The sequence below is a fragment of the Aegilops tauschii genome, chromosome 6 (genome assembly GCF_002575655.3).
Source record: "Aegilops tauschii subsp. strangulata cultivar AL8/78 chromosome 6, Aet v6.0, whole genome shotgun sequence".
NCBI lineage: Eukaryota > Viridiplantae > Streptophyta > Magnoliopsida > Poales > Poaceae > Aegilops > Aegilops tauschii.
Window position 1 is genome coordinate 483,734,239 of NC_053040.3, and position 14,464 is coordinate 483,748,702.

Consider the following 14,464-nt stretch of genomic DNA (forward strand, 5'->3'; position numbering starts at 1 on the left):
ATTCATTTCGAAGTTGCAGCAGCAAAGCAATGCTTGCGTCCGGACCACGCGACGCGAGGGTGGGTGGCCGCAGCGGCGGTAGAATTTGGAACCCTCTGGCGCCAACCGTGACATTCCCCCGAGCCGAAAGCGGAAAAACAAAGACGGGCGGGGGCGGGTGACGTTCCCGAATCTACCCCTCCTCCCTGGAAAGGCCCCCGCCCCGCGCACGCATGGCCCCGGGAGGGCATTCCCGTACAATGACCTCAGCCGCTGGAAAAAGTGGCGAGCAATGAATACGGCGGGCGCAGCCGAGCTCTCCCCTCCCTCGGAACCGAATTGAATTGGAGACAAACAAAAAAAGGGTAAAAAAAAGGCGAGCGAGGGGGAACGCGGCACGAGAACCCGCCCCTGTCCCTCTCCGACGGACCCCGGAATTCCGCCGCCGCGCCGGATCGAGGTAATGGGCTCCTCCCTCCCTCCCTCGCCATCCTCTCCGCCGTGGCGTGGCCTCCCCGCGCGCGTGCGTGCCAGCGGGGAGGCGGCTGGCGCCTGCTGGTTTCGCCCACCCTGTTTGTTGGTGGGGTGGAAAAGGGAGGGGCCGTGCCGTTCGTGGCCATTTCGCTCCAGGGGAATCGGTTTCGAATGGGGTTCGGTTCGTTGGCTAGCGCGGCGCTGATTCTGGATGGGGTTTCGGGATTGCTGGCGTGCGCGGAATTGGGGTTCCGCGGATGGCTTCGGCGTTCGAGTTGCTTCTGCTGGGGCTGGGGCTGGGGCGATTAGGGTCGGAGGCAGCAGTCCCATGTGCGTTTCAGTTCGATTTTGTCCACTGCGGTACTATGCGGTGGGTTCTCTATTTCTGTTTAGGTGGGGGAATCGACTCCCTATTGTTTGATGGATGGGGGAGTGCTGTGTTAGCTTTACTTGTTACTGATGGAGAGTTGGGAATGGGTGGGCATGGGGCTAGTAGTAGTTAGCATCTTCTCCTTCCAAACGATATTCCTTTATGGAGAGGATGGATTGAGGCTCGTGTCCTTATGTCCTAGTTTTGATTGGTCCGCGGCGAAACCCTGATTTATATTTCCACCAAGTCCAGGAGATTAATCACATCCATCATCATCTTTTCTTTTTCTGAAATAACATTTTCTTCTGCTATGCAGGCTTGCTCGAGCAGAGGTTTGGCGCGGTTCGAGATGAGCGCCAGCATCACGGTGACCTACAAGAGGAAGCGTGGCGCGTCGCGCGCCCAGGCGGCTGATGCCGCCACTCCGGAGCCTCGTCCTGTTTCTAGCGGTGGGGTTGCCGACACCGAAGCCCTGGAAGACGGGGCGGACGCTGATAAAGACCTGTTGAACCGATATGATCATGTAAGGGACCTCGAGTTCTCTCTTTCCTGTTCGTTGTCATGGAATTGTTGATGTTTGATGTTGTTATCTCTACTGCATCTGATGTTAGTTCTGCCGGTACTGATTTTCCCGCCTTCTAAGATGGTGGATTTTCGCGCCATTTTTAGGAGGGCACGTAAGTTGCTGCGCCAACCGGTACAATATGATGCAGATATAGCTCCTCCTTTTGGTTTGGCTGGTTTCGCAGTGGCTGTGGGGCTGGTGCCTGTAAGATAAATGCTTAGTAGTTGCTTTGCTTTGCTAGAAGCTTGTAGTAGCTTCTGAACCATATGGTTTCTCTTTATGGAAATCGAAGGGGGTGGCCCTTCTTTTAATAAAATAAAATGATGCAGGCATTTATATCTGAAAATATCAATAGCTGGATGTTCTCAGAATATTATATATTTTTATGATAAGCAGGATATAGAATATTGCTCTGAATGTTTATTATGCCATAAATTCAATGCTTTATGGCATTTTAATTCTGTATCCATATGTTGATTGTCTACCTTCTTTTGCATCTTATACCTTTTCTCTTCTGGAAAATTGACAGCCTGCCTCTACACAGCAGCAGCATCTCTGCAAGTCAATGCAAGAAAGCGCCAGAGAAGAAGCACCTAAGCCATGTGCACATGCAACGGAGAAAGAACAAAAGGAAATCCCATTGTGCGAACCATTGCCACGGATGGAGCGACCTGAGATTTGTTCTGTCACCACTCTCCCAATAGCAGAGGCGTGTAATGATAAATTACAATGCACCAATGATGCAGTTAATCCCATCCCTGCTCCCAGTTCTGTATGCTATCTCAGACATGCTGATGGGACAACTAATCAAGCAGAGGATTCTAATAACTCTGCTCATGTGGTAATAAATTCTCATCAAGGCCCAGAAGATAGTATCAGACCTAGTCAATGTAAGAACAGATTTAGTCCTCAGCTCACCTTCCGGAGGCGTGTTAAAAGGAAAATTGATTTGGATGAGGCAGCAGAGGGAAATTATATGAATAACGGCAAAGGGTACTCAACACTGGCATGTAGCCCAGCAAGTTTGTCAGTTAATGCTACAGCCTTGCTTGAAGTAACTAATGCTGATTCTTTGGATATTGCAGATAAGGTATGCTTTCTCACTCGTCCTACCACACTCTTGTACTGTGCTGCAAAAATGGCATTGTTTTAATTCTTTACTCATATTCATGATGCTATGGTTTTCCTTTTACATGGTTATTTGCTTAAGAACTTGGATTTGAATATGGTAAGTTAATAACAAGGCGAATATTGAAGTTCAGATTGAATGGAAAGCTAATTCAGTTGCCTTTGTACCCAACTGTAATGATCTCCTCACTTACTGCTGTTTTTTTTAATCTACTTTTGAAGTATGATGTTATCAAGCCATAATAATAATTTTGAAAGCATATAATCTGTACCTCGTTTATGCTGATTATATAATTTTTCTTTGTGAAAAGGGACTTCACAATTTTTACCCAGCTGACAAACAAGAATAATGTGGCTATTAGTTTCTTTATTACATAAAAAAATGGGTGCTGAGAACTGAGTGCTAGCTCAGTGGACGGAGTTCAGGTTGTTGAACCCGCCCATCAGCGTTTGAGTCCTCACGGGGTCAATGGAGCCGCCGTGGGGATTCAAACGCTGGTGTGCGCGTTCAACAGCCTGAACTCGTGCCACTGAGCTAGCACTCAGTTCTGACTAGTTTCTTTATTATATGACTGCATAATTTGTATATGGAACAACCAATCAATATTACAGGCAAGAGATTTGCATCGTAACTATGACATAGATGTGCAGATGCCAAAGAAGTCATGCATCAACAAAAGAGAATTTCATATATGCTCCACTGTATGCAAGTTGATATTGCCCTACTTATCTCGCTCTATATGGTAAAATCATCAGTGAAAGAGAACATAAACATATCAAATACTTGAATACTTCACCAGTGCCAGTAAATGGTGTACTCCATGATGGCTAAAGGTGTCCAAAATTATAATGTAGCATTGACTCTGTCACATATTCTGTGTGCAGGTAGCTACAGAAGGAACAAGTATTGGATTAACTGTACCAGCTCAACGCTTGCTTGAACAAAAAAGGTAACAAAATTGTGTTTGTTAAGTACTGTGATCTGACATCAGAGTGATGTTATTGCTAGACTTACATGTTCGAAGGACTAATTCGATTCTTCTTTTGTAGTTCATGCATGCTAAAATCTAAAATGCAGCATACGGTTTCCACACAGCATATTGAAGATGTAAACCAAGCCTTAACTTCAGAACGGGATGGTACACCAGTTTCAGAATTTACTAGCGTGCAAGTGATCAGTGAGCCAGATGTAAGAGCGGAGGACTTGAGCAAAACTCTAGGTCGTGTTAATGAAGCACCAAAAGTTGTTGAAATGAAGGAGTTACATGGTAATGGGCTTCTTCATAGTCAGCAAGGCAAAATAAATAAATTTAAATAGGTTGAAACTTACCAGTGTATCTGTGTACAGATGATCCTCCAGAATCCCAAGGTTCAACAAAACATATTCCAGTAATTATCTTGGACGGTGATAATGATGAGAGGGCCAGGGGTAAACTGCTGGAAAATTCAAAGGTTCCTGATCAAGTAGTCCAGGAGGAAAACAAAACCAGATTTAATTTTGGGAAGTTCAACCTGAATTCGGTTGAATTATCTCAAGAGAGGCTTCTCAATCTGGATGACTCGTCTGTTCAAAGGCTGCCAGATCAGGTGAGAATGACAAAATCACATAGTTGGCTCATCTTTTAGGAAGTGCTTCATTGGTAGTTTTGGCTTGCGTCAAGAATTTCTATGCCTCACCCGCTTAGAGGATTATTTTCAGTCAGTAAAACCGTTTTTCCTTCACAAATCGTATGTAGTTCTGCCCTTTGTTTCAAACGAGTTTGTTTTTTTCTTGATATTTTATCAATCTGTGGATGGTTTACTAAACTGTATTTAATTCTATCTGAGTTTACAGGCTTGGTACATGTATTATACTGCCTCATATATATCCATGCATTAAACATTTTCTACTGCTTACAGGATCATTTTGGTACTGAACGAAAACAAGTTTCTCAACCAATTGAAAGGTTATTTTTTACAAAGGAGAAAGAAACCGTCCATGATAAAGAACAACATCAAGAGGGAACCTCAACATTACATACCTTGTACCCAAATTTTTATGATCCGGCTCTGTCATGGAAAGCTGGGAGTTCCAAGGAACCAAAGAGCATGCCTTCAGAACTGAAATTCAGAATAATGGATAAGGCTCCTGAGTCCAGTTTGGAACTCCGCTTGGATAGTTTCCAAGACAGTGGCATGTCTGCCCTTAGTCACGATAAGTTATTTCATGGAGGCAAGTCCAGTGGATCTCATGTACTGACAGAAAGGGTTGGCACATATTCCTACAGAAGACGTCAGGTTACCTGGTCGGAAGAAGAGTTAGATTTTCTGTGGATTGGAGTGAGGAGGTATGGAACGAATAACTGGAACGCAATGCTTAGGGATACACGGCTACGGTTCTCAAGCTCAAGAATGGCTGAGGACCTTGCTAAACAATGGAACAAGGAGCAAAAGAAACTTCTAGGTGTAGATCTTCAATCAATAAGAACATCTGCTTTAGGTTCTGCACCGCCTCCCCATATAGCAGAAGATTATGCTGGAAGCAGTTCGTGCACTGGATGCTCAAAGCCTCCATTTCTTGCAGCCCAATCGGACCTTTCCTTGCGCGACGTGCACCTTCAGAATGCTCACTCTTCAGATAGAGGCCAACATTATTTGTCAAACCTTGGCAGGTTTAACCTTCATGGAATCGACAATGTGCCGAGAAATTTGTCTCTGGGAGGCTTCCCTGGAGCTTCTCCCTCACAGGGGAGAACTGGGAGCAGGCGTAGGAAGACAACCAAGCTTCAAAAGCCATACTATGACAACAGGTCACACTGGTGCCAAGAACTACCACAGAGGATGCCGGCTCAGCTCCTTCCCATCAACCAACAACCAATCAACAGCCTTCCTCAGTGGCTTACCAAGGGCGCCGAGACCGGTAAAAGCTGGCTTAACCCGGAGACGTGGTCGAGCGCGTCGCAGGCGCCAGGCCATTCTGTCGCAGATCCACTGAATGACAGCCTGAGGGCTGCCGCCTTTCTGTTCCCCGACGACAAGAAACCACATGCCATGCCCGACGCCTCTTTGAAGCTGGCGCTGAAGAGGAAAGCGGAGTGGCGCAGTCTAGGCAAGAAGCTTTTCCGGACCAGCGGTGACACCTTGGATCTAAACCAGAGGGCTGCTGCTATGGCAGCAGGGCCGAGCGGCGCCACCCCGAGCGACACCGGCGCGTCGTCTGAAGAGACGGTGTCAGATAGCTGAGCTTCGTGTGGTCGTGTGCCAAGTGTCATGATCTTGCGCATGTTAGTCCCTTCCGTTGTGTAAGTTGACAAACTTGTTGTCTTTGATGCTGAAGTTGGTGGAACACTAGCTGAATAGCAGGGAATGTTTTGCTGCATTTGCATTTAACTGGAAATGATTTATTGATGGATTGATGGTCAATGAACGTAGTAATGCAAGCTATCTACATCCCCAAGCATCGTTTCGTTTTTTGCTAAATGAATGAGCTTTGGGATGGCCATTGGGTTAGGTTCATCTAAATCTAAGGCGATCTGGTCCTTTGAGGGCAATGACGGAGAAAGTAGAGTTTGCTAGAGAGTGGATTGACATGATCATGGATGTGTGTCTTATATTTCTTTACAGAGAGTATTTTTCTAAGAGTACACTAAAGCGTATCATATTTTTATAGAAGGTAAAAACATAATTACAAAGAGTCTATCACAAATGCGAACATTCGGGTAAACATGAGACCTTCTCGTTACACCAACACCGAGCCGAAAACCTAAGCTAACCTCTCACAAAACGGTGCAAACCACCAACACCAACACCTGCTTGCCTCCACCCCGCAACCTCGCTTAACACATGAGTAGATAGCCCCATTGGTGTTCTGTGATGATCTACCCTATTGAATACCCGCACATTGCATTGCTTTAACGGACCAAGTGACCGCAGTGATTTAAGTGTCGAAACCTCTCCTGTCGCCCTTCCGAAAGTTCCTCCTTTCCCTTAACCACCACTCTTGGAAGAGGCCCTTACACATTGATGCCAAGTTGGTCCGAGATATTGTACCAGAATTGAAACTGTTTTTTTAGCCATCGAGGGGGTTGAGACAAGGGAACCTATGTCCCCTTAGCTATTCTTGTTGTGTGCGGAAGGCCTGTCAAGAATGTTCCTATTTGTCGGAAGAGGAAGGGGCTTTATCTGGGGTGAGAGTTTGCACAGATGCTTGATATGCCATTTTTGCATCATATTTTTTTACTGTTATTTATAGTGTTTTTGATCAATATTTCACTTTATGGTGCAATTCTAATGCCTTTTCTTTCTTCATATGCAAGATTTACATGAAGAGGGAAATTGTCGGTAGCTGGAATTCTGGACCTAAAAGAGCTACAACATACTCCCTCCGTTCCTTTATATAAGGTGTATTTATTTTTTGATAAAATTCCAGAATGTAAGGTGCATTTCTTCTACTCCTCATAATTTCTTTGTTAGCCCTCCAGAAAAAGGGAAAGTATCTCTCTCCTGATTGTCTATATCTCTCCTTGTAGCAAAAGAAGGAAAGTATCTCATACTTTTCTCGACTAACTGATTTACTTGCCACTAACCAATAAATTTGCCGAGGGTAATTTCGTCCTAAGATGTCTATAATTCTGTGCCTTGGTCACCGTGCCGAAAAAATACACCTTACATAAAGGAACGGAGGGAGTAGATAACTATTTTCTGGAGCTCCAAATGACCTAAAATTTTACGGAGAATATCTTTGGAATATATAAAAAATACTGAAAGGAAAAAGTACCGGAGATGACTCACCGTGGGCCCACAAGGCACCAGGGCGCGCCCTGCCCCCTTGTGGGGCCCACAGACGGCCTCCGGTGCCCCTCTTCTGCTATATGAAGTCATTTGTCCTGGAAAAATAAATAAGAAGAAGACTTTCGGGAGAAGCGCCGCCATCTCAAGGCGGAACCTGGGTAGGAGTACTTTTGCTCTCCGGCGGAGCGATTCCATCGGGGATACTTCCCCTCGGGAGGGGGAAATCAAAGTCATCGACATCAGCAACAGTCCTCCCATCATGGGAGAACTCATCTCCATCAACATCTTCACTAGCACCAGCACCATCTCATCTCAAACCCTAATTCATCTCTTATATTCAATCTTTGTTTCAAAATCTCAGATTGGTACCTATGGGTTGCTACTAGTATTGATTACATCTTGTAGTTGATGCTAGTTGGTTTATTTGGTAGAAGATTATATGTTCAAATTGTTAAACATCTATATTACTCCTCTGAACTTGAACATGAATACGATTTGTGAGTAGTTTTGTTTGTCCTTGAGGACATGGGAGAAGTGTTGTTATAAGTAATCATGTGAAGTTGGTATTCGTTCAATATTTTGATGATGTGTATATTGTTCTTCCAATAGTGGTGTCGTGTGAACGTCGACTACACGACACATTACCATGCTTGGGCCTAGGGGAAGGCATTGTGGAGTAGTAAGTAGATGATGGGTTGCGAGAGTGACAGAAACTTAAACCCTAGTTTATGCGCTATTCCGTAAGGGCTGATTTGGATCCATATGTTTCATGCTATGGTGAGATTTATCTTAATTCTTCTTTCATAGTTGCGGATGCTTGCGAGAGACGGTAATCATAAGTGGGTTGTTTGTTCAAGTAAGAACAACAACTAGCACCGGTCCACCCACATATCAAATTATTAAAGTAGTGAATGCGAATCAACTAAACATGATGAACGTAACTAGATGGAATTCCTATGTGTCCTCGAGAATGTTTTGCTCACTATAAGAAGTACTTTCAGATTGTCCTTTGCTATAAAAAGGATTGAGCCACCCTGCTGCATCTTTGTTACTATTGTTACTTGTTACGAATTATCTTGCTACGAAACTATCTGTTACTACTGCTCACAGCACTTGCAGAGAATACCTTGCTGAAAAGCGCTTGCCAAATCCTTTCGCTTCTCGCTGGGTTCGACACTTTTACTTATCGAAAGGACTACTATTGATTCCCTATATTTGTGGGTCATGAATGCTCCATGTGTCTCATCTTCTATTTGCCAACGACTCTCTCGTATTAATGAAGGAGGATGTGATGAACGCAATTTGTCTAAAAAACATTATGAATTCTTATTGTGCTTCATCGGGCAGCGAGTAAATATAGCTAAATCTAGCATATATTTTAGCCCAAGCACTCTCATCGAAGTCAGAGTGGATGTTTGTACTGTTCTCAATATACACATGCAGGCCCTGTCGGATAAATACTTGGGATTACCTCTATTGGTTGGGGTGGATAGAAGTGAATGTTTTGAACATTTGGTGTAAAGGATCATTGAAATAATTAATGGGTAGAAGGAGAAGACATTATCTACTGAAGGTAAAGAAGTGCTTCTGAAAGTTGTGGCACAAGCCATCCCGGCATATGTGATGTTTGTATTTAAGCTTTCGAAAAAATGTAAAGGAATCACAGATACAATATCACGATATTGGTGGGGTGATGATGCTACTGGAAGGAAGATACATTGGTATGCCCGGTCGAAGCTTTTGAAGGAAATATGCCCTAGATGCAATAATAAAATTGTTATTTATATTTCCTTATATCATGATAAGTGTTTATTATTCATGCTAGAATTGTATTAACCGGAAACTTAGTACATGTGTGAATACATAGACAAACAGAGTGTCCCTAGTATGCCTCTACTTGACTAGCTCGTTAATCAAAGATGGTTAAGTTTCCTAGCCATAGACATGTGTTGTCATTTGATGACCGGGATCACATCATTATAGAATGATGTGATGGACAAGACCTATCCGTTAGCTTAGCACTATGATCATTTAAGTTTATTGCTATTTCTTTCTTCATGACTTATACATGTTCCTCTGACTATGAGATTATGCAACTCCCGAATACCGGAGGAACACTTAGTATGCTATCAAACGTCACAACGTAACTGGGTGATTATAAAGATGCTCTACAGGTGTCTCCGGTGGTGTTTGTTGAGTTGGCATAGATCAAGATTAGGATTTGTCACTCCGTGTATCGGAGAGGTATCTCTAGGCCCTCTCGGTAATGATCATCACTATAAGCCTTGCAAGCAATGCGACCAATGAGTTAGTTACGGGATGATGCATTAGGGAACGAGTAAAGAGACTTGCCGATAACGGGATTGAACTAGATATGAGGATACCGACGATCGAATCTCGGGCAAGTAACATACCGATGACAAAGGGAACAACGTATGTTGTTATGCGGTTTGACCGATAAAGATCTTCGTAGAATATGTAGGAGCCAATATGAGCATCCAGGTTCCGCTATTGGTTATTGACCGGAGATGTGTCTCGGTCATGTCTACATATTTCTCGAACCCGTAGGGTCCGCACGCTTAATGTTCGATGACGGTTTATATTATGAGTTATGTGATTTGATGACCGAAGTTTGTTCGGAGTCCCGGATGAGATCACAGACATGACGAGGAGTTTCTAAATGGTCGAGAGGTAAAGATCGATATATTGGAAGGCTATATTTGGACATCGGAATGGTTCCGAGTGATTCGGGTATTTTTCGAAGTACCGGAGAGTTACGGGAATTTGCCGGGGAAGTAATGGGCCTTAATGGGCTTTAGTGGAAAGGAGAGAAGGGCCTCAAGGGGTGGCCGCGCGCCCCCCATGGGCTGGTCCGAATTGGACTAGGAGGGGGCGACGCCCCCATCTTTCCTTCTCCCCTCTTCTCCCTTCCCTTCCTTCTCCTAGTTGGAATAGGAAAGGGGGGGCCGAATCCTACTTGGACCGGGAGTCCAAGTAAGTCTCCCCCTATGGCGCGCCCCCCTTGGGCCGGCCTCCTCTTCCCCCCTCCTTTATATACGTGGGCAGGGGTGAAAGTGCAACTATCCCTGGGTGGTTTTGGTAATTACTAACAACATATAGCTCATTGAACTAATGCTACTTCAGGATAAATATTTCAGGAAAGTTCGATGATTGGCATGGCATGGATTAGGAATGTGGACCCCTCAAAATTCTAAGGACACATATTGGCTCAAGATCAAGACTCTACATTTTACTTTTAGTGATCCAAGATCACATTGAATCCATAGGAAAAGCCAATACTATTTAAAAGGGGATGAGGTGTTGCTTAATGGCTTGCTTGCTCAAAATGCTTAGTGATATGCTCCAAAGCCCTCAACCACTTTCACATTTGTCCCAAACCAAAAGTCAAACTCGGCCCCACCGATTTGATCTATTCGGCGCCACCAAGTTCATTTGACATAGCCACTGCCAGAAACCCTAGTCACTTCGGTCTCACCGATAGGGATCTCGGTCTCACCGAGATGGGATTGCAAACTCTCCGTTTCCCTTCATAACGTTTCGGTCTAACCGAGATGAGCGATCGGTCCCACCGATTTCGCAATGCAAACTCTCTGTTTCCCTTTCGTAACGTTTCGGTCTAACCGAAATGAGCAAATCGGTCCCACCGAGTTTGCCTGACCAACTCTCTGGTTAGCTTATTACCAAAATCGGTCCCACCGAGTTTGTGTAATCGGTCTCACCGAGATTACGTTATGCCCTAACCCTAATGAAATTGGTCCCACCGAGTTGACATGTCGGTCCCACCGAAAATCCTAACGTTCACATTTTGAACTAAATTGGTCTGACCGAGTTTTCTGATTCGGTCCCATCGAGTTTGGTAAATTGTGTGTAATGGTTAGATTTTGTGTGGAGGCTATAAATACCCCTCCACCCTCTCTTCATTCGTGGAGAAAGCCATCAGAACATGCCTACACTTCCAACATTCATTTTATGAGAGAGAACCACCAACTCATGTGTTGAGACCAAGATATTCCATTCCAACCACATAAATCTTGATCTCTAGCCTTCCCCAAGTTGCGTTCCACTCAAATCATCTTTCCACCAAATCCAAATCTGTGAGAGAGAGTTGAGTGTTGGGGAGACTATCATTTGAAGCACAAGAGCAAGGGGTTCATCATCAACACACCATCTATTACCTTTTGGAGAGTGGTGTATCCTAGAGTGGTTAGGTGTCACTTGGGAGCCTCCGTCAAGATTGTGGAGTTGAACCAAGGAGTTTGTATGGGCAAGGAGATCGCCTACTTCGTGAAGATCTACCCTAGTGAGGCAAGTCCTTCGTGGGTGATGGCCATGGTGGGATAGACAAGGTTGCTTCTTCGTGGACCCTTCGTGGGTGGAGCCCTCCGTGGACTCGCGCAACCGTTATCCTTCGTGGGTTGAAGTCTTCATCAACGTGGATGTACGATAGCACCACCTATCAGAACCACGCCAAAAATCTCCGTGTCTACATTGCATTTGCTCCCTCCAAACTCCTCCCTTTACCTTCATGTGCAATGTTTTACATTCCGCTGCTATACTCTTAGACTTGCATGTGTAGGTTGATTGCTTGACTTGTCCTAAAGTTGTTAAAATCTGCCAAGACTTAAAATTGGGAAAAGGCTAGATTTTTATTTTGTCAAGTAGTCTAATCACCCCCCTCTAGACATACTTTCGATCCTACAAGGGGGCACCCTAAAGGCACTCCAAGATTTGTCTTAGCCGTGTGCGGTGCCCCCTTCCACAGTTACACACCTCGGTCATATTGTTGTAGTGCTTAGGCGAAGCCCTGCGCCGGTAACTTCATCATCACCGTCGCCACGCCGTCGTGCTGACGGAACTCTCCCTCGTCCTCAACCGGATCAAGAGAATGAGGGACGTCATCGAGCTGAACGTGTGCTGAACGCGGAGGTGCCGTATGTTCGGTGCTTGGATCGGTTCGATCGCGAAGACATTCGACTACATCAACCGCGTTACTAAACGCTCCCGCTTTCGGTCTACGAGGGTACGTGGATACACTCTCCCCGCTCGTTGGTATGTTCTCCTAGATAGATCTTGCGTGATCGTAGGATTTTTTTTTGAAATTACTGCGTTCCCCAACAGTGGCATCCGAGCCAGGTCTATGCGTAGATGTTATATACACGAGTAGAACACAAAGAGTTATGGGCGATAATAGTCATACTGCTTACCAGCATGTCATACTTTGATTCAGCGGTATTGTTGGATGAAGCAGCCCAGACCGACATTACATGACCGCTTTCATGAGACTGGTTCTACCGCCGTGCTTCGCACACAGGTGGCTAGTGGGTGTCTGTTTCTCAAGCTTTAGTTGAATCGAGTTTGACTACGCCCGGTCCTTGTTGAAGGTTAAAATAGCACACTTGATGAAAAATCGTTGTGGTTTTGATGCGTAGGTAAGAACCGTTCTTGCTAGAAGCCCGTAGCAGCCACGTAAAACTTGCAAAAATAGAGTAGAGGACGTCTAAATTGTTTTTGCAGGGCATGTTGTGATGTGATATGGTCAAGACGTGATGATATATAAATTGTTGTATGGGATGATCATGTTTTTTAACAGTTATCGGCAACTGGCAGGAGCCATATGGTTGTCGCTTTATTGTATGAAATGCAATCGCCATGTAACTGCTTTACTTTATCACTAAGCGGTAGCGATAGTCGTAGAAGCAATAGTTGGCGAGACGACGACGATGCTACGATGGAGATCAAGGTGTCAAGCCGGTGACGATAGTGATCATGACGGTGCTTTGGAGATGGAGATCAAAGGCACAAGATGATGATGGCCATATCATATCACTTATATTGAATGCATGTGATATTTATCCTTTATGCATCTTATTTTGCTTAGTATGGCGGTAGCATTATAAGATGATCTCTCACTAAATTTCAAGGTATAAGTGTTCTCCCTGAGTATGCACCGTTGCGACAGTTCTTCGTGCTGAGACACCACGTGATGATCGGGTGTGATAAGCTCTACATTCTCATACAACGGGTGCAAGCCAGTTTTGCACACGCAGAATACTCGGGTTAAACTTGACGAGCCTAGTATATGCAGATATGGCCTCGGAACACTGAGATCGAAAGATCGAACGTGAATCATATAGTAGATACGATCAACATAGTGATGTTCACCATTGAAAACTACTCCATCTCACGTGATGATCAGACATGGTTTAGTTGATATGGATCACGTGATCATTTAGATGACTAGAGGGATGTCTATCTAAGTGGGAGTTCTTAAGTAATATGATTAATTGAACTTTAAATTATCATGAACTTAGTCCTAATAGTATTTGCAAATTATGTTATAGATCAATAGCTCGCGTTATAGCTCCCCGTTTATTTTTGATATGTTCCTAGAGAAAAATAAGTTGAAAAATGATAGTAGCAATGATGCGGACTGAATCCGTAACTTGAGGATTATCCTCATTGCTGCACAGAAGAATTATGTCCTTAATGCACCGCTAGGTGACAGACCTATTGCAGGAGTAGATGCAGACGTTATGAACATTTGACAAGCTCGATATGATGACTACTTGATAGTTTAGTGCACCATGCTTTACGGCTTAGACCGGGACTTAAAAAATATTTTGAACGCCATGGAGCATATGAGATGTTTCAAGAGCTGAAAATGATATTTCAGACTCATGCCCGTGTTAAGAGGTATGAGACCTCTGACAAGTACTTTGCTTACAAGATGGAGGAGAATAACTCAGCTAGTGAGCATGTGCTCAGAATGTCTGGTTACTACAATCGCTTGAATCAAGTGGGAGTTAATCTTCCAGATAAGATAGTGATTGACAGAGTTCTCTAGTCATTATCACCAAGTTACTAGAACTTCATGATGAACTATAATATGCAAGGGATGATGAAAACAATTCCCGAGCTCTTCGCGATGCTGAAATCGGCGAAGGTAGAAATCAAGAAAAGCATCAAGTGTTGATGGTTGACAAAGACCACTAGTTTCAAGAAAAAGGGCAAAGGGAAGAAGGGGAACTTCAAGAAGAACAGCAAGCAAGTTGCTGCTCAAGTGAAGAAACCCAAGTCTGGACCAAAGCCTGAATCTAAGTGCTTCTACTGCAAAGAAAATGGTCACTGGAAACGGAACTACCCCAAATACTTGGCGG

The 14,464-nt window shown here is 44.3% G+C and overlaps 1 protein-coding gene across 2 annotated transcripts; it reads left to right on the top strand.

The window, feature by feature from the left end:
- The first annotated feature begins 302 nt into the window (after positions 1 to 302).
- On the top strand, positions 303 to 5,918 carry LOC109740014 (uncharacterized). Of its 2 annotated transcripts, none has more exons than XM_020299062.4 (7): positions 303 to 439; positions 1,140 to 1,346; positions 1,918 to 2,478; positions 3,402 to 3,466; positions 3,567 to 3,784; positions 3,865 to 4,103; positions 4,416 to 5,918. In XM_020299062.4, the coding sequence occupies exons 2-7, from the start codon at positions 1,173 to 1,175 to the stop codon at positions 5,736 to 5,738; spliced, it is 2,580 nt and encodes an 859-aa protein (XP_020154651.1). In that variant the 5' UTR covers positions 303 to 439; positions 1,140 to 1,172; the 3' UTR covers positions 5,739 to 5,918. The 2 variants fall into 2 exon arrangements, with proteins under 2 accessions (XP_020154651.1, XP_020154652.1); XM_020299063.4 differs by having other exon boundaries at positions 304 to 439; positions 1,933 to 2,478.
- The last annotated feature ends 8,546 nt before the right edge of the window (positions 5,919 to 14,464 follow it).